The sequence below is a fragment of the Equus quagga genome, chromosome 10 (genome assembly GCF_021613505.1).
Source record: "Equus quagga isolate Etosha38 chromosome 10, UCLA_HA_Equagga_1.0, whole genome shotgun sequence".
NCBI lineage: Eukaryota > Metazoa > Chordata > Mammalia > Perissodactyla > Equidae > Equus > Equus quagga.
In genome coordinates this window covers 40,867,298-40,888,476 of record NC_060276.1, presented here as the reverse complement: position 1 = coordinate 40,888,476, position 21,179 = coordinate 40,867,298, and the positions used below count along the sequence as shown (strand labels likewise).

Here is a 21,179-nt window from a genome sequence, read left to right as displayed (position 1 = left end):
AGTGACTGCTAGCTGCCTCTCTTAGCTGGCACCCTGGCACAAACTTTCTCAGATTCTCCTTTATCTTCCCTGAGAACACCTAGTGGGATTTTTGGAGTAAAGCCTAAAAGAGAGTGCAAGCCCCTTTATGTCTGTGGCCCTGAGGGACTTCACACTCATGCTAGCCCTTCCTCAGTCTTTAGCAATTCATTAGTCATTTCTAGCTAAATTTTCTTACTGGTCTACTTGGTGTTTGGTGGTGTCTATTCCAGATAAGCAAATACTTAGGCCCTGTTTCTCCCTCCAAAAGTCTCTCTAGATTTTGGAATAATTGTTTGCCCTATGACTTTGAAGCCAGGTACCTGAGGATTACTGTAAGTATTCAATAAGAAGATGGTTACACTTCAGCCTTGTTCCAACACAGACACAGATGAAAAGAAGTTAATCCATGCATCATTATAAGCTTAATTTTCTGTTTTCTTGTTTTACCTGAGGGATGACTCAAGAGTCATAAGGATCTATGAGCTTGTTTTGCAGAAGAAAAAGAATGCCTTTAAGGAAGTTATGACCACCAGATAACCAGCCCCCAGCTGCCACTGATGCACAGAAGTCTGGTTACTCAAGGGCTCATCTGGAGGGAAAGAAACACGGATTTCCCCTTTATTTCTCTGAAACTCCTCCTCTCAAGCCCTTTAGCTCTATAAAGACCCCCTGCTTTCTTCTTTCATTAAGACAGATTTGAGGGGCCCCGCCCTGTGGCACAGCGGTTAAGTTCGCACATTCCACTTCTCAGCAGCACAGTGTTTGCCGGTTCAAATCCCAGGTGAGGACATGGCACTGCTTGGCAAAAGCCATGCTGTGGTAGGTGTCCCATGTATAAAGGAGAGGAAGATGGGCATGGATGTTAGCTCAGGGCCAGTCTTCCTCAGCAAAAAGAGGAGGATTGGCAGTAGTTAGCTCAGGGCTAATCTTCCTCAAAAAAAAAAAAAAAAAAAGGACAGCTTTGAGAGAACCTAGCCTTCCACCTTGTGTTTTGGCCAATTTGAATAAACCTTTCTCTACCTCCAAGCACCAGTTCCTCAGTGATTGGTTTACTGCACATCAGACACACAACCGTAAAATTAAGAGGTTTGGTATCAACCTCAGTCCTCTAATGGTTTTTAAAAACTTTGTTATTTTGCAGTTTATCCAACGTTTTTCTGTTGTAAGTGTGAGTGGCATTCTTTTCAGCTCTCCATTTGGAGCTGAAACCAAAAATTATCTTGTTCATTTTACAACTTAAATATAACAATTGATTTAAAGTTCCCCTTGGTTCCCATAACCAGTACAAACTCTTTAGCTCTAGTGACTTGGAGTGGACAGGGAATTGGGGCTTATTCTCTGGAACAAATCTCCTTATGCCAGAAGCATTTCTTGTGTTTGGGAGGATACTAAGGGAGAAGCAAAGTAGATATGTCTTATTATATGACTGTCCTTAGCAACATTGGCCATTGTCTGTTGGCTCAACATGAACAGGTAATAGGTTCAATAGTCCCTATTTACAGGATCTCTCTTTATTGTTAGTCATAAAACTTTGAATTTTTTTCCTGTCCTCTTTCCCTTGGGGTATGACAAATAAAAATGGCAAGTAATAGGATATATTGGAATATATGAGGAAGCCATTTGGTGTAAACCTAATTCGGCCTGACTTTGTTTTTTTTTTTTTTTTTTTGCAAAAGAAAGGGCCTGACTGGCTATTGAGCATGCATTGCATATCTGCTTAGACATTTCCTATGGCCAGAACAAAGGCCCTTGAGATAAAGGTGCAACTTCCCCCTACATTAGCATTTCCTTAGGGATAAGCGTTTTTCCTTAGGCTAGGAACTGATTGCTGCACTCACCTTTGACCACCCAGCTCACCTGTGACTACTCAGCTGGAGACAACAGACTGCCACCCTGCTGTGTTCACTGAGACAGAAGACCCACTACCTGCTGTGTCCATCAAGTGCTGTGCTGACAGGGCAATCTTGTGACTATTGTGGGAGGGACATTTCAATCATATGTGAAACACCCTCTTTGAGGGTATACAACCACCCTTATACCCTCACTTCTTTGGAGTGCTCTGTTCCTTTGTGGAAAGACTCTCCCGGGTTATAATCCTCAGATTTAAGCTCAGAATAAACTCACCCAAATTTTCATTTATAGATTGGTTATGGATTATTTTCGTCGACAGGTTTGAAGGAGTATTTCGTAGGGATGGAAATAAAACTTCATAGCATAAAAATTTAAAGCATTGCTCCCTTTCAGAGCCAACTACAACCTGGGTTTGACCAGATAATTTGGGTTTGAAGTAGAAGAGTGAAACCCTTCTCTCAGAGTCCAGTGAAATATCCCTCAGAACAATAGGGATGGGGATGCAGTTAGGACAATGACTCCAACCAACCCCGCTCAGACTCCCAGAAGGGCCTTGACTGTGCCTGTTCTGGTAACCTTGTGGTGACTTCAGTCCTGTATCTGCCTGGAGCAGTGCTTCTGATGTTTGAGCCAGCCCAGCCCAAAAGTACAAGACCCCAGGCAATGCGAGCTTGCAAAGGCATGTTGTCTTCCAACTCAGGAGAAAATGGATGTTATCATCTGTCTGAATACCCACATGCACTGTAGGCACCGCCCATGATTTTGAAGCCAAGGCAGTCAAGCTATGAACTAGCATGAAATGCCTTTTTAAAGCATTAATGGTGCAGGAAGCAATGCCACTGTGAGCCTTGCTCTTTGGATCTGTCATCTGAAGAACCATTGCCAGTATTCTAACATCCTAAAGGATTGGTTGGGCAATAAGGTGCAGATAAAATTAAAATCCTTGAGTTTAGGAAAGCAAATTAGTTAAGGATTATTGTCTTAGAGCCAGATAAACCTAGGCTCCAATCTATGTTCTTCCGCTCACCTATATGTGACCTTGCATAAATCACACTCTTTGAGCCTCAGTGCAGTCAACTATATAAAGGACATAATAACAACTCTCTCAGAATTGCTTGTCAGAATTAAAAGAGACAGAAATGAAAAAAAGGACTGTGAACAGCAGTGATTTATGCCACTTCTAGACTACAGTGTAGAAAAATGAGTGTGAGATCTCCAAAGACTCTTTTTCTCTGCTGCAGTGGTATCATGATTAGTCTGGATCTCTGGGAAACTAGGGGGAGCAGAACCTCGCCATCCTCAATCCTCATGAAGTTTGAGAAATAAACTTGTTGTGTTAAGCACTGATATTTTGGAGGCAGTAGCTATCTTAGCACAAGCTTAGCCTAACCTGACAAATGCACAAATGATCCTCAGAGTTAAGCAACAGAATCACCAGAATGCTTGTTAAAATACACATTATATGTGGTAAAGCTATATTGAGGGGCAGGCAATGGATAGTGGGAGTGACGGTGGTAAGAGAGAACTACTCAATTATCATATCATAAAGTCAGTAAATAATGACTAACGTTAACAAGTCAAGAAATCACAGTTGCAAGTCATGCATCTGATAAAGGACTTGTGTTCAGAATAAACAAAGAATTCTTACAACTCAACAATAAAAAGATAACCAACTCAATTTAAAAATGTTTAACAGATTTGACTACACATTTCTCTAAACATATATAAATGGCCTAAAAGCACATGAAAAGATGCTCAACATCATTTGCCTTTAGGGAAATGCAAATGAAAACCACAACAGGATTCCACTTCATACCCACTAAGATGGCTATAATAAAAAACACAGTCAATGACAAGTGCTCGTGAGGATGTGAAGTTGAAAACCTCATACACTGCTGATGGGATTGTCAAATGCCACAGTTGCTTTGGAAAACAGTTTGGCAGTTCCTCAAAAAGTTAAACATAGAGCTACCATAGGACCCACCAATCCACTCCTAGGCATATCCCCAAGAAAACTGAAAACATATTTACATGCAAAAAGTTAACACTGCTGTATGATATATGTGAAATTTGTCAACAGAGTAAATCCTGAGTTCTCACCACAAGGAGAAAAATATTTTTTTCTTTTTCTTTTTATTGTATCTCTATGAGAAGATGGGTGTTAACTAAACTTCTTGCAGTAATCGTTTCACAATATACATAGGTCAAACCATTATCCTGTTCACCTTAAACTTATGCAGTGATTTTTGTCAATTGTATCTGGATAAAACTGGAAACAAATTTTTAATCAAAAGAAAGAAAAATTGAAAAAAGTTTTCTTTTCTTCTTCCAGCAGAAATGATTAACTAGTGGCATAGTGAGTTATGGTATAATCTGTCTCCTGCTGTGCTCCTTTTGGAGTGGCAAGTGTCAGTTGCTAAAGAATGACATTACATGCTCAAGGCTATGTATTCAATCAGGGACAGAACCTGAGCCAAGAATTAAGGCCTTCTAACTTGATAATCTGACTTGATAACTAGTGTATAAAATATTACACACCTGTGTTTTCTTTAAACCAGACACGAAACAAATACATTAAATTTAGAGTGCCTCTATATAAAAGGAAACCAAGCATTCAAGTGAAGTTAAAGCAACTTTGGACACAAACATTAGCATACTCTGATGTTATCTACATAATAAACTAAGGCAGAACCATCATCTCTGTACATGTAAATTTTACAGTTTGAATTTTCAATAAAGTTTATGTTAAAAGGCAATAAAAAACCCAAACATACATGAATGTTCAGTACTGATGCATGCTAGAGTATGGATGAACCTTGAAAACATTATGCTACATGAGGAAGCCAGACACAAGAGGCCATATATTGTAAGATTCCATTTATATGAAATGTCTAGAATAGGCAAATCCATAGAGAAAGAAAGTAGATCAGCGTTTGCCATGTGCTAGGGGAGGAGAGAATGGGAAGACTGTCATGTGCAAATGGCTATGGAGTTTCTTTTTAGGGTGATGAAAATGTCCTGGAACCAGAAAATGGTGATGGTTTCAGAACTCTCTTAATATACTAAAAACTGAATTGTACACTTTAAAATGGTGAATTTTGTGTTATGTGAATTACATTTCAATAAAGCTGTTAAAAAAGTAGCAGCATAAGCATATTATTCAGAAATATCAAGGTAAATACCAGAAGAAAGCAAAAGACATCTACGGTAGTTGCCTCTGGAGAGTGGGAATGTGGAATAGCAAGGAAGACTGCAGTTTTTAATAATAATTCTTTTGCACTATTGGACTTTTAAATTTTGTACATGTATCCATTTTGTACATGTATCCAAAAATAAAAATGAGCTAAAAAAGGACACACACACACACAGACAAGTCAAAAGGGACTCCAATACAGTGAATCTGAGGTGGGATCCAGGATTGTGCATTTTCAACAAGATTGCTGGGTGATTTTGATGCAAGTGGTCTACCAGTAGCTAACAAACTTGAGAAACACTACTATAGCCAATGTTACAATCGTTTAGCAATGAACTGTAGTATAATCCCTCTCCTGCTGTGTTCCTTTTGGAGTGGCAAGTTTCAGTTGCTAAAGAATGACATTACATGCTCAAGGCTATGTATTCAATCAGGGACAGAACCTGAGCCAAGAACTAAGGCCTTCTGACTTGATAATTAATGTATTGATTTTTTAAGCTTCTACTATGTGTTCTAAGTACCAAAATGAGTAAGATAAATTCTTTGCTTTGAAAAGGGCAAGTCTAGTGGGGTAATTATGACGCCTGGAAAATATATTAAGATTTTACAAAGCATTTTTCTACCTTTCATGTCAGGATTAATAAAATTTGACTTGAGCGGAGGGACCTTTTCCACAGTTCAGTAGGGAAGAGAGCGGGGATTCAACTCACCAGGGACTCCAGAGAAACCAAAGAGACTTTGTTACTTTAAGGATTCCAGCCAACCAGCAACAGTGGGGCCCTCAGGAGGGTGCAGAGCCCATGAGAAGAGGCACAGTGCCCATCAGTCATGGTATTACCTAGGGGAGAGTGACACCCACCTTTCTTCCTGGACACAGGTGAGAGCTCCCTCAGCTCTTCCCCAAACATCTGATGGAGTTCTGGTCCTGCAAGTGCAGGGGAGAGGGCAGCAGCCAGCCTGACACAGTTCACACACTCAGGACCTCATCTGATCCTCTCCATAGCCTTGCAAGGAAAGTTTTATCCCCATTTCACAGATGACAAGACTGTTCCTTACAGCAGCGGATCTGTAATAACCACCAGATGGATTCCTCTAGCTTTGAGTCCCAGAGGTGATGTGAGTTTTATACATCATTTTACATCCTGACACCAAGAATGTGTCGCCACCGCCTTCATAAGCTCACTGAACAGTTATTTTGATTGCTTGGTATGTATTTTTCTATTTTTTAATCTTTTTAAATTTATTTTATGACAAAAGTCATCTGTGCTTTTTAGGGAAAAAAGTACAGATCAGAGAAAGGATAATCTCCTCCAATGCCAGCACACAGAGAAAACCATCATTTCTCTTTTAGTCTACTCAGTTTCATAGTTTTCCCTGTGCATGGATGTATTATGCAACTTTTTTTTTCCAAAAATGGGCTGATGCTGTACATGCGGTTCTGAAAACTGTTTTTTCTTTATTGTTATTTTACAGTGTACCACGAACAACTCTTCCATGCACATGGGTGAAAATCCCCCACTGACAGACAGAGCACTGTAGTTGGATCAAAAGGCTGCTGGTAACAAGAGTGACACCTAAAGCAAAGTATCAGCTTAAGGTTAAAGCACATAGCCTGGCAAATGCCTGCCAGGGAAAGCAGGGTTGGCAATATTCCCATCAGAGAAATCAGAATCAAGGCCACAGGCATTAAACATATGGAACGTCTTCAAAGTCCTTCTGGCCCCGACCTCCGCCCCTCACTCCCCTGACACCTCGTTGACCCCTTGGGGCAAATGGATCCTGTACATCTCTTTGCATCCAATGAAAACCACCCATTTTCTGTTTTTTCCTTAGCTCTTCCTGAGCCCTTGACATATCTCCACATTCTCTCATCATCTCCTCACTGCCCAAATGCCTTTCCTGTAGGTCCTCCTGATAGTCCTTGGGGGAGTCGTCCGTCCCCCTGTCGGTTTTCCTTTTTGCTTTCCGGGGCACATAATCTTCAGCCGGGCGCTTTTCGGCAGCCCGCCGCTCGCTCTCTGGCTTTGCCTGGGATTCTCGCTTGCCCTCGCCGCCCTGTGGTTTTCCCTCATCTTCGGACTGGCCCTGCTTGTCCTGCTTTCCCTCATCTTCTGGTTGTGCCTCATCATCTGGCTGTCCCTCATTCTGGGGCTTTCCCTGGTGCCCTGGCTGCCCCTCCACTGCCGGCTTTCCTTCCTCATCTGACTTTCCTTCATCTTCTGTATCTACTTCATCTTCTGGCTTTCCCTCATTTTCTGAGTTTCCTTGATTTTCTGGCTTTCCTTCATTTTCTTTGTCGACCCTTTCCATGTTGAAATTTTCCCTCCTTTGCCTGTCCTAGGAGACAAAGAGGAAACAAAAGAGATTGAGGACTTAGGTGGTAGAATACGGGTCCTGATAGTACTTGCCTTTATGATTTGAGGTTTTCCCCACTCTTTCCCAACTTCCAAGTGCACTCCCACCCACACATTTTTTTCTTTCCTTTTCACACATGTTTACATGAGCTAACCTTGCAGAAACTTCCACAGATGCTTCTCCCTACATTTAAGTGGGGTGTGCTGAGAAGTGTATAAGAGTAGATTTGTCCCTAAACTTTGCTCTGACCTTGTCTATGCCCATAACAATTTTAACTGAGTAGTCTCAACTTACACTGACCTACAGGAACCCTGGCCAGTTCCTTTTTTCCCTTGCCTGCAGTTGTAAGACTTATCGAACTGCAGACACAGCAGAACAATGGTCAGTTCTCAGATTTTAGGGCTACTCTAATATCCTCAAGAGGCTTCACAGAGTCTCTCACTTCTTTGTTCTCCCTTCTATCCTCACCAGCCATCAAGCACCATGTTTCCTTAGCATCTAGACAGAGGCCATGTATTCTGAGACTGCAATAGAGAGGCTTGGAGGAGGGGTGGCAGCTAGTGGCCTCTCCATCTTCTGCTCAGGCATAAGTCACTCCTACTCCTAGGGATCCTCGGGCAGTTGCCCTCTCCCACTGACCTGCGCTGATCCTGCAGGTCTTTCCTTTTCTTGTCTGGGTTGGTGCCTACAACCACAGACCCGAAGACCTGTAGAGAGACAGGAAACATAGTCAATGAAGGACTGAGAAGTGAATGAGTGGCAACTGGGACACTGATTCTTTTCGGACTCTAGTTGTCAAAACAGCCTCCATTTTTCTACCACTGGGCAATGGCAGAAAAAGATTATTTCCAAAGTGTTTCTGAATCCTCCTTCCAAATTTCTACCTCGCTTTTGCTTGCACTAAAATGAGTGAGGTTCAGGACAGGGATGTTCAGAAAGCACAACCCCCTACCCCCACCCCAGGGTGCCCAGATTGCACAAAGCCTATCCCTTCTCTTAAAATGGTGCTGGTAGAGTCAGGGGCCAGGGCAGAAATGTCCAGAGCATTCCTGCCACCCCCTCCCTCTCCATATACACAGAAAGACCACATTTTTCTGCAACACAACAGACAAATTATTTCCAAACAGTAAAATTTTTTGGTCCATGTTACCTTGTCTCAACCCTCCCTAGTTCAGAAGCCACTTTTCCACAATAGGGAACTGATCTCCAGACAGAACCTCTGCCCCCCTCCTTCGCCCTTCCTCCCTCCACTCCTCTGCCCCCCACCCACCCCCCAGCCCACCATTTCCAGCTCCAAAATGGATGGAAGGTGGAAAAGAGATATAGAGAATACAGGCCTAGCCAGGGGTCTCCCCTCTCCATCCCAGGCTCACAGGCTGTGCCCTCCTTCTGCCGCCCTGCAGAGATCAGGCCATGTCCTCACCATCCCCCGCCCCGGGGCCCTCTCTCTCCATCAGACATCCCGATAGCCTGCCTGCCTCCTAGGAGATCCCAGCTGGTACCCATTCTCAGCCTCTGGCCCCTCTCCATCTTCTCCCACAAAATCCTTCATTTCTTGCACCAAAAGGATGGGCATCGGAGAAGGGGTAGAGAGAACCCACTCCTGGATCTTCTCTAGTCTTTGCTCTCTGCCACCCCCACCCCAGGGGTCCGCAGGCGGTGGTGGATTTGTAGCCATCCTGGGGAGATGCTTCCTTTTCCTCACATTTCTTTCCGCCGTAAGCCTGCACTTATCCAGGGAAATAAGAGATGGTACCCAGATCTTTCCCCCAACACTCACGCAATTTTCTGCGCCAAAATGAATGGGGATGGGAAAGGGATGGCATCTGGAAAGCAGACCAAATTCTGTGTAGCCTCTGGCTGTTACCACCACTAACCCAGGTGTCCCCGCCCCCTCCGGCTTGCACCAACCTGCAGGGCTATAGGGCAGTTGCCCCCTCAGTCTCTCAGTCCGAAATCTATCTTCCTCCACGGAAATACGGAGCTGGTACCTGGAGGAGAGGGACTTGTGCACACGTCGGCTCCTGATCACGTGAGGGAAACGTCACCAGTGGGCTCGGGTCCCTAGTTCCCCTCCCGCCCGTAGAAAGTGCGTCAGGAGCCAGCCCACTTCTTCCCTTCACTAGCCCCCTTCCGCCTCGCCCCCCTTCCGCCCTCTCCCCTCACTGCCTGAGGCTCTGTCACTCATTTTGGTTTTTGCAAATAGCAAAGGTCAAATGTGGCCCCTTCTCCCTGTGGTATGTATTTGTTCTGTCTTATCAGGGAGGTGCTGCACCTTTTCCTTGGATTACTGGTCATTGGTACGTTCTCAGAAATGTTTTTCTTTCTCACCTTTGATCTCAAAGCACCTATCCCCTCAATCTACTTCTCCGGTCAGCCACTGCTCTTACCTCCTGTCCTGCATACCTTCACATAATAAGTGTAGGGTGGATTGTCAGGTAGGAAAGCAGGGTAGTTGAAATAGGGATTTTATTTTCTTCTAAATAATTTTTTTTCAGTTTTATTTAATTTACTCCCCTCAGCATGGGTTATTCTTATAAGCAAAAAACTAAAGCTATTTCCATTTGAGAGACAGACTGTGTTTAAGATAGAAGAAAAAACCAAGATTCCCAAATTCTGAGACCAAATTAAGTTAATAACATTAAATTTTACTGTATAGAAAGTGGATTCAATTGGCTACATAAAAAAGAAATTATTTTTTAATTTTCATAAATAGCTGGTTCTGTCATGCTCTACTAAAAACCATGTATTCAATGTTCCCAAACAATTGCTTAGTGCTGAGCAGACTTACTGGAATTTGATGGCTGACACAATATCAGTCCTGAAAATTTGGCCATGGCTATTTTCATTCAGAGATTTAGCTGTAGACAAAGGCAGCTGAAGATCTGAGGGATGCAGACATGGTCTGATCTTCCCTGCCCTGTCAAGAGGAGAGGAATATGCTGTTTCCTGACCCCTTCTCACTTTCCAGAGCCTCTCATCCTTTGCGTTCAAGCACCTGACTGTTGCTCACTCCAAAAATATACATGGAGAGGTGACCAAGTTGGTGACCTGAGTAAATGCCTTTGGCTCCTTCCCTCCCTCTCGCAAATTCCCACAGGGGTAACTCAACCCCAACTGAGATAGGAATACTGTTCTGACAACTGGAAACCAGAACGGATCCTCTCCAGACCCCTGCAGCAGTGGGTTTCCATAGAGCCTGGAGAAGTGGTTGTTGAAAAGAGAGCCTCCAGACCTGCCTGCCCTCTGCCCTTAATTCGCAGTGCCTAGTGGAAGCTTCCTTGACCTTACCTGCAGCCTACCACCTGACATAGGAGGTGCAGCCTGCTGGGTGTCTCAACTGCCTGTCCACACCCACCCTCATGGCCTCTCAGCCAGATTTAGGCCAGTGTCTAAGGAACTCTTACATGCTGACGATACTGATTGACCTAGACCAGGTGTTCTCAATTGAAGAAGTCTGTGGACCACCTGAAATGGTATGCAAGATTGCATACATTTAAGAGATAGTAGAGTGTGTACACTAATGAAAAGAAGATCTGCAGCCTAGGAATCTGGGAAACACTGATATCATGAAGAAGCAGAAGCTACCAGGTAGAGAAAAGACAGAGAGGAGAAGGAGAGGAAGCTGCTTGGAAATGAGACTGGAAGGGGAAGAGACAAATAGCAGCTGAGCTATGTTAAAAAGAGAGCACTTACTTCTTGAATCAGGCATTCTTAACCAAAGAAACCTATGGATCCCCTGGAATTATGTTCAAAATGTGCGTGTGTGTGCTGGGGGAGGGATAGGATATGTACATTTTTACTGAGTGCGTACATTTACCTGGGATAAGATCCGTTGCTTTCATGAGATGCTCAAAGGGGCATGAAATATTAAAAAAATGGAAGGCCAAATGGCCTGGAGAATGTACTTTTATATACATCTTTTTTCAACTAGGACTATATTTTTTTGGAGAAATTAACATAACGTAAAAATTAACCATTTTAAAGTGCACAACTCATTGGCACATAGTACATTCACATTGTTGTGAAACCATCACCTCTACCTAGTTCCAAAACATTTCATTAACTCCAGAGGAGACCCTGTATCCATTAAGCAGTCGCTTTCAGTTCTTCCCTTCCCCCAGTCCCTAGCAATAACTAATCTGTTTTCTGTCTCTATGGAATTATCTATTTTGGATATTTCTTATAAATGGAACCCTACAATATGTAACCTTTTGTGTCTGGCTTTTTTCACTTGGCATAATGTCTTCAGGGTTCATCCACATTGTAACATGTACAGTATTTCATTCATTTTTACAGCTGCATAATATTTCATTGTATGTCTATATCATATTTGGAGTTTATTCATTCAAACATTGATGAATACTTGGGTTGTTTCCACCTTTTGACCGTTGTGAATAGTGCTGCCTTAAACATTTGTGTGTAAGTTTTTGTGTTGATGTATGTTTTCTTTTCTCTTGGATAAATATGTAGGAATGGAATTGCTGGGTTATATGGTAATTCTATGTTTAAGTTTCTGATGAACTGCCAAACCGTGTTCCACAGTGGCTGCAAAATTTTGCATTCTTACTAGCAACGTATGAATGTTCTAATTTCTCCACATTCTTGAAAACAATGGCTAATTTCTTTCTTTCTTTTTTTTTTTGTAATTCTGTTGGGTGAGAAGTGGTTTTGATTTGCATTTTTCTACTGACTAATGATATTGAGTACCTTTTCATGTGCTTATTGGATATTTATATATCTTCTTTGAAGAAATATCTATTCAAGTCTTTTGCCCATTTTTGAATTGGGTTGTTGTTTTGTTACTGTTGAGTTGTAGAATTTCTTTATATATTCTAGATATTAATCCCTTATCATATATATAATTTGTAAATATTTTCTCCCATTCCATGGGTTGCCTTTTCACTCTTTGGATAATATCCTTTGGTGAACAAAAGTTCAGTTTTGACGAAGTCTAATTTGTCTATTTGGGTTTTTTTGTTGCCTGTGCTTTTGGTGGCATATCCAAGAAATCATTTCCAAATTTAATGTCATGAAGCTTTCCTCTTATGTTTTCTTCTAAGAGTTTTCTATTTTTAGCTCTTGCATTTAGCTCTTTGGTTCATTTTGAGTTAATTTTTGTATATAGTGTAAGGTAAGAATACAACTTTATTCTTTTGCATGTGGATATCCAGTTTTCTCAGCACCATTTGTTGAAGAGACTATCCTTTCCCCATTGAATGGTCTTGGCATCTGTATCAAAAACCATTGGATCATATATGTGAGGGGTTGTTTCTGGGATCTCAATTTCATTCCATTGGTTTATATATCTGCCTTTATGCCAGTACCACATTGTCTTTATTACTGTAGGTGTTACGGAAAGAATGTTTATGTCCTTTGAAAATTCATATACTGAAGGCCTAAACTCCACTGTGGCTGTATTTGAAGTAAATAAATAATTGAGGTTAAGTGAGGTCATAAGAGTGGGGCCTTGATCTGATAGGCTTAGTGTCCTTATAAAAAGAGACATGAAAGAGCCCTCTCTTTCTCTCCCTCTCTCTCTGCATGAGCACAAAGTTATGTGAGCACATAGTGAGAAGGTGAAAATCTGCAACCCAAAAGGAGAAGGCCTCACTAGACATCAATCCTGCTGGCACCTTGATTTGGGATTTCCAGTCTCCAGAAATGTGATAAAATATATTTCTGTTGTTTAAGTCAACCACCCTAAGGTTATAGGGAGTACCATTTTTAAATTTAGTGGGATTCCTAGAAATAACTGTCATTTGAACCCCAGTATAGATTAAATCCATGAAGCTTTGTCAATTGATCCATTTTGCCAAATGTTAAAGTTAATTCAGAACCTGTGTTGTAGATGGACAAAGGCAAATCTGTGCACTTTTAACCTTTTTGTTAAAGGTTCTGCGTCTTCACACAGGGAAAGGACACGGGAGCTCTCTGGGCCCTCTTTTATAAGGGCACTAATCCCATTCATTAGGGCTCTACTCTCATGACTTAATCATCTCTCAAACACCCCACCTCCAAATACCATCACATTGGAGATTAAGTTTCAACATATGAATTTTGGGGAAATACAAACATTAAGTCTACAGCAATATAGCTATATATATATAGTATTATTTACTTATTTATTTAATTTCTTCCTCCTACATTTAGGGTTTTTTATTCTTTTTTTTTTTACCTTCTCTCCTTTCTTTTTTCCCTCCCTCCCTTCCTTCCTTCCTTTCTTTCTTTGGTTTTGGGCTTCTAACTGTCCAAAGCCATGGTTTTTAGTTTTTGCATCTGTCTGATAACTCATAATGAAGAACTTCTAGAAGTTACAAGGAATGGGAGGAGTGGCCTGCTGGCCTGCCTCATAGGCAGCTGTTTCTCCTTCCAAGGCTTCCTAGTCTACCTCCCAGGGATTAGGGTTTAAACCTAGAGAACTGTACCTTGGGACATCGCAGTTAGCCCTCCTTTCTTTAGTATCAGTTTCTTTGCATGTTGATATGCACCGGCACTTACTAAGTCCCAAGCACACTGGCTAGGGGTCTGACATTATTTAAGCAATTGAGTAACTTCTGCAGGTGTTCTAGATATGTGTGTAGGTATGACGTATTTGTTCCCTTCTCCCAGAGAACCCTTTGGATTAAACATTGAGCTACTGTCTCCATGGATAGAGCCCATGATACCCCTGAGGGTCTAAAGAGCTTGAAGTTCACTGGTAATAGCAGTGAGTTATGCAGCAGCAAAGGAGACAGGTAGGCTGCTAACCCCTTTGAGCAACATTGACGTTGTGACCAGGCTGCCATTTCTCTACTGTAGGGGAGACCAACCTACACCTTCTTCCACAAGGGTTGCCTAAAACACACAGGCAAACTAGGGTTCTGTCCCAAATAATAATAAGCACTATTATCAAAGAAGTGATGAGACCCTGCAACAAGCCTCTGCCAAAAACAGGCTATGACTGGAAACACACTGGAACACCTGATCCCAGAAAGTGTGGCTCTAGTGGCCTATCACTCCTGTCGTCCTAGGTTAGGCCCCCACCCAGGGTAATATCCAGTCCCTGAGTTTAGCCAATTAGCAGGGTTTGTTTTAGAAACTCTGATGCTGAGGAAATTTGGGTAAGGAGAGATGTGGCAACCATCCACAGACGCAGCAGCAAGCAACAAATCTAAAGTGCATGCTTGCTAACAGGCGGTAGTTCCATTCCAAGCCACTCTTGCAGTGGTTCGGACCAATTAGTAAACCGAGAGAGACCCTCCAAGAAGTTTTCCAAGAGTCATGGCCACGCCATCCCACTCATACTTTTGATGGCCAGACACAACACAATGACACTCGGATAGATGAAAGGCAGAGCTCTTTGATACTTACAGTTCCAAACAAGAGAAGGCTGCCAGGCAGGCCACACTGGAGATTATGCCTGAGGACAGGGTAACAGCAATCTGGAGTTGTAGGGGGCAGTTTATGCATGGTAAATCGGATGGAGTTAGCTAGATTTTAGAGGATCCCTGTGGATTGGCTCATTTGAGTAATTTCTCAGGCTCCAGGGCATAGGGGCTATCCCTAGTAGTCTGGTGCCTAGCCCTGGAACAATTAGGGCTAGTGCATAGTGGCCTGGAGTGAGAGAGCCCAGTAAGAGAAGTAATTGAAGTATGAACTTAATCAGCTGCTCAAAAAGAGGAATCTGGTCAGGCTCTCGTCAAGGTCACAAAACTAAATCAAGACAGCATTTAAAAAAAACTATATTACAAGGAGTCCAACTTCATTCTTTTGCATGCTGATTTCTAATTGCTGCAGCACCGTTTGTTGAAGAGACTTTTTCCCATTGAATAGTCTTGGCACCCTTGTTGAAAATCAATTGACCAGAGATGTATAGATTTATTTCTGGACTCACAATTCTATTTCATTGGTCCATATGTACATCCTTATGCCAGTACCACACTTGCTTTGGTCACTGTAGCTTTGTAGTATATTTTGAAATCAGGAAGTGTGAGTACTCCAACTTTATTCTTCTACAACGTTGTTTTGGCTGTTCCAGGTCCCTTGCAATTCCACTTGAATTTTAGTATTGGCTTTTCTATTTCTGCAAAAAAGGCCATTGGGATTTTAATGGGGATCGCCTTGAATTTGTAGATCGATTTGGAGAGTATTACCATCTTGATGATATTAAGTCTTCTAATTCATGAATATAGGAGGTCTTTCCATTTGTTTAGGGTTTCTTTAATATCTTCCAGAAATCTTTTGTAGTTCAGTGTATAAGTCTTGCACCTCTTTGGCTAAATTTGTTCCTAAGTATTTTATTCTTTTTGATGCTTTTGTAAATGGAAGTGCTATTTTTTTATTGAGATATAATTGACACATAACATTATATTGGTTTCACGTGTACAACATAATGATTTGATATTTGTATATATTGTGAAATGATGACCACAATAAGTCTGGTTAACATCCATCACCATACACAGTTAAAAAAATTTTCTTTTCTTGTGATAAGAACTTTTAAGATCTACTCTTTAAGCAACTTTCAAATATGCAATACAACATTATTAACTATTATCAACATGCTGTACATTCCATCCCCATGACTTATGTATTTTTTTTTTTTAAAGATTTTATTTTTTCCTTTTTCTCCCCAAAGCCCCCCGGTACATAGTTGTATATTCTTTGTTGTGGGTTCTTCTAGTTGTGGCATGTGGGACGCTGCCTCAGCGTGGTTCGACGAGCAGTGTCATGTCTACGCCCAGGATTCGAACCAACGAAACACTGGGCCGCCTGCAGCGGAGCGCGCGAACTTAACCGCTCGGCCACGGGGCCAGCCCCATGATTTATGTATTTTATAACTGGAAGTTTGTACCTTTGACTCCCTTCACCCATTTTGCCCATCTCCTACCCCTGCCTCTGGCAACCAACAATCTGTTCCCTATAATTATGAGCCTGGGTTTTTTGTTTTTTTTTTTAAGATTCCACATATAAGTGAGATCTATGGTATTTATCTTTCTCTGTCTGACTTATTTCACATAGCATAATGCCCTCAAGGTTCATCCTTGTTGTAGCAAATGGCAAGATTTTCTTCTCTTCTATGGCTGAATAATATTCTATTGTATATATATATACACCACATCTTTATTCATTCATCCATTGATAGGTTGTTTCCAAGTCTTGGCTATTGTAAATAGTGCTGCAGTGAACATGGAGGTGCATATATCTTTTCAGGTTAGTGTTTTCATTTTCTTCAGATACATACTTGGAAGTGGAATAGCTGGATCATATGGTAGTTCTATCTTTAATGTTTTGAGGAACCTCAATACTTTTTTCCATAGTGTTTGTACCAATTTATATTCCCACTAGCAGTGTATGAGGGTTCCCTTTCATCTACATCCTCACCAGTACTTGTTATTTCTTGTCTTTTCGATAATAGTCATTCTAACAGATATCAGGCGGTATCTCATTGTGGTTTTTATTTACATTTCCCTGATGATTAGTGATGTTGAGCACTTTTTCATGAACATAATGGCCATCTGTATGTCTTCTTTGGAAAAATGTTTATTCAGATCCTCTTCCAATTTTTTAACCAGATTGCTTTTTTGCTGTTCAGTTGTGTGAGTTCTTTACATATTTTAGATATTAGCCCCTTATCAGATATATGATTTGCAAATATTTTCTCCCATTCAGAAGGTTGTCTTTCCATCTTGTTGATGGTTTCCTTTGCTGTGCAGAAGCTTTTTAGTTAGATGTTGTCCCACTTGTTTATTTTTTCTTTGTTGCCTTTGCATTTGATGTCAGATCCAAAAACAATCATTGCCAAGACTAATGTCAAGGAACTTACATGTTTTCTTCTAGGAGTTTCATGGTTTCAGGTCTTATGTTCAAGGCCATTTCAGGTCTTACACTCAGTCCATTTTGAGTTAGCTTTTGTGTATGGTATTGGTGGTCCAGTTTCATTCTTTTGCCTGTGGCTGTCCAGTTTTCTCAGCACCATTTATTGAAGAGACTGTCCTTTCCCCATTGCATATTCTTGTCACAGATTAATTGACCATATATGTGTGGGTTTATTCCTGGACTCTCTACTCTGTTCCAATGATCTCTGTGTCTGTTTTTATGCCAATACCATACTGTTTTGATTACTACATATTTGTAATACAGTTTGAGATCAGGGAGCATGATGCCTCCAGCTTTGTTCTTCTTTCTCAAGATCGTTTTGGTTATTTGGTTTTTTAATGATTCCATACAAATTTTAGGATTGTTTGTTCTATTTCTGTGAAAAGTGCCATTGGAAGTTTGATAGGAATTGCATTGAATCTGTAGATTTCTTTGGGTAGTATGGGCATATGGGCATTTTAATATATTAATTCTTCTAATCCATGTGCATGGAATAGCTTTCCCTTTATTTGTGTCTTCTTCAATTGCTTTCATCAATGCATTAGAGTTTTTAGTGTACAAGTCTTTCACCCCCTTGGTTAAATTTATTCCTAGATATTTTATTCTTTTTGATGCAATTGTAAATGAGATTATTTTCTTAATTTCTTGTTCTAATAGTTCATTATTAGTGTTTAGAAATGCAACAGATTTTTGTATATCGATTTTGTATCCTGTAACTTTACTGAATTCTTTTATTCTAGCAGTTTTTTGGTGGAGTCTTTAAGGTTTTCTTTATGCAATATCATGTCACCTGCAAATAGTGACAGTTTTACTTCTTCTTTTCTGATTTGGATGCCTTTTATTTCCTTTTCTTGCCTAATTGCTCTGGCTAAGAATTCCAATACTATGTTGAATAAAATTTGTGAGAGTGGGCATCTTTGTCTTTTTCCTGATCATAAAGGAAAAGCTTTCATCTTTTCAGCATTGAGCATGCTGTTAGCTGTAGGCTTGTCATATTTGGCTTCTACTATGCTGAGGTATGTTCCCTCTATACCCACTTTGTTGAGAGTTTTTATCATAAATAAATGTTGAATTTTGTCAAGTCCTTTTTCTTCATCTATTGAGATAATATAATTTTTATTCTTTATTTTGTTAATGTGGTGTATCACATTGATTGATTTGCAGATGTTAAACCATTCTTGCATTCCCAGAATAAATCTCACTTGATCATGGTGTGTGATCCTTTTAATTTATTGTTGAATTTGGTTTGTTAATATTTTTTGAGGATATTTGCATCGATATTCATCTGGGATATTGCCTGTAATTTTATTTTCTTGTGATGTCCTTGTCTGGTTTTGGTATCAGGGTATGCTGGTCTCGTAGAAGGAGCTTGGAAATGTTCTCTCTTCTACTTTTTTGAAAGAGTTTGAGAAGGATTGTTGTTAATTCTTCTTTAAATGTTTAATAGAATTCACCAGTGAAGCCATCTGGTACTGAACTTTTGTTTGTTTGAGGGAGTCTTTGATTACTTATTCAATCTCCTTACTAGTAATCTATCTGTTCGGATTTTCTATTTCTTCATGATTTAGTCTTGGTAGGTTGCATATTCCAGAAAATGGAATTTATCCATTTTCTCTAGGTTGTCCAATTTGTTGGCATATAAATATTCATAGTATTGTCTTATTATCCTCTGCAATTCTGTGATATCAGTTGTAACATCTCCTCTTTCATTTCTGATTTTATTTCTTTGAGCTCTGTTTTTTCTGAGTGAATCTAGCTAAAGGTTTGTCAATTTCATTTATCTTTAAAAAAAAACAGCTCAGTTTCACTGATCATTTCTGTTGCCTTTTTAGTCTTTATTTCATTTATTTCTGCTCCGATCATTGTTATTTCCTTCCTTCTACTAAATTTGGGCTTCTTTTTTTTCTAGTTCCTTGATTTGTAAAGCTAGGTTGTTTATTTGAGATTTTTCATGTTTCTTGATGTAGGCATTTATCACTATGAACTTCCATCTTATAGCTGCTTTTGCTGCATCCCATGAATTTTGGTATGTTGTATTTCCATTTTCATTTGTCTCAAGGTATTTTTTTATTTATTCTTTGACACATTTTTTGTTCATAGAATGTTGTTTAATCTCCATATTTTTGTGGATTTTGCAGTTTTCTTCTTGTACAGTCATGTCCTGCATGATGACGTTTTGGTCAATGACAGACTGCATATACAATGGTCCAATAAGATTAGCACCATATAACTTAGGTGTATAGAAGGCTATACCATCTAGGTTTGTGTGAGTACACTCTATGATGTTCATACAGTGATGAAATCTCTTAATGATGCATTTCTCAGAACATATCCCCATCATTAAATGATACATGACTGTAATTGATTTCTAGTTTCATACCACTGTGGTCAGAAAAGATACTTGATATGATTTCAATCTTTAAATTTATTAAGATTTGTTTTGTAGCCTAACATATGATCTATCAAAGTATCTTTTCTTATTACAATGGCATGAAACTAGAAATCAATGGCAGAAAGAAAATTGGAAAATTCACAAAAATGTAGAAGTTAAATTTTAAAAAACCAATCGGTCAAAGAAGAAATCATAAAGGAACTTAGAAAATATCTGAGACAAATGGAAATGAAGACACAATGTACCAAAACTTATGGGAGGCAATGAAAGCAATGCTTAGAGGGAAACTTATACCAATAAACACATTAAAAAAGATCTCACACCAGCAAGCTAACTCTGCACATAAAAGAAGTAGAAAAAGAAGAATAAATTAAACCTAAAGCTAGCAAAATGAAGGAAATAATAAAGATTAGAGTAGATAAATGTAATAAAGAATAGAAAAGCAATAGAGACAAATCAATGAAACCAAGAGTTGGCTTTTCAAAAAGATCAACAGAATTGACAAACCTTTAGTTAGGTTGACTAGGGAAAAAAGAGAAGATCTACATACCTAAAATCAAAATGAAAGAGAGGACATTACCACTAGTTTTACATATATAAAAAGGATTATAAGAGAGGATTATGAACAGTTGTATGCCAACACTTTGGATAACCTGGATGAAATGGACAAATTCCTAGAAACATAACCTACAAAGACTGAATAAGGAAGAAATAGAAAATATGAACATAGCGATAATGAGTAAGGTGATTGAATCAACAATCAAAAATCTCTTAACAAAGAAAAGCCAAGGACTAGATGGTGTCATTGGTAAATTATATTAAACATTTAAAGAAAAATTAACACCAATCTTTCTCAAATGCTTCTGAAAAATTAAAGAGGAAGGAACACTTCATAACTCATTCTATCAGGCCAGCTATAACCTAATACTAAAGCTAGACAAAGACACAACAAGGATTGAAAACTATAAACCAATATCCCATATGAATATTAATTCAAAAATACTAGCAAATTGAATTCAACAACACCTTAAAAGGATTATACACCATGACCAAGTGGGCTTTGTTCCTGGATGTAAGAATTGTTTAACATACAAAAATCAATCAATGTAATAAAGCACATTAACAAAATGAAGGGGGAAAATACATGATTATCTCAATGGATGCAAGAAAAACATTTGACAAAATTCAACCCTCTTTCATGATAAAAACACTCAACAAACTAGGAATAGTAGGAAACTACCTCAACATAATAGATGCCATATATGAAAAGCCCACAACTAACATCGTACTCAGTAGTGAAAGACTGAAAGCTTTTCCTTTAAGAGCAGAAGCAAGAGAAGGGTGTTACCTTGACCACTTCTACTCAACATAGAACCGGAAGGCTTAGCCCAAGTAGTTAGGCATAAAAAAGCATCCATATGGAAAGGAAGAAGTAAATACTTTTTTTCACAGATAATATGAACCTTATAGGTTGGAAACCCTAAAGAATCCTCAATAAAACTGTTA

General features: G+C 39.8%; 1 protein-coding gene across 1 annotated transcript; it reads right to left on the bottom strand.

Annotated features, from left to right (window-relative positions):
• Positions 1-6,751: 6,751 nt before the first annotated feature.
• Positions 6,752-7,375, bottom strand: LOC124246067 (transcription elongation factor A protein-like 5). Its single transcript, XM_046673994.1, has one exon. The coding sequence runs from the start codon at positions 7,373-7,375 to the stop codon at positions 6,752-6,754; it is 624 nt and encodes a 207-aa protein (XP_046529950.1).
• Between the last annotated feature and the right edge of the window lie 13,804 nt (positions 7,376-21,179).

Bases quoted from the DNA above. Each gene is read 5' to 3' on its own strand.
- LOC124246067 (XM_046673994.1), bottom strand. From the start codon at position 7,375: ATGGAAAGGGTCGACAAAGAAAATGAAGGAAAGCCAGAAAATCAAGGA.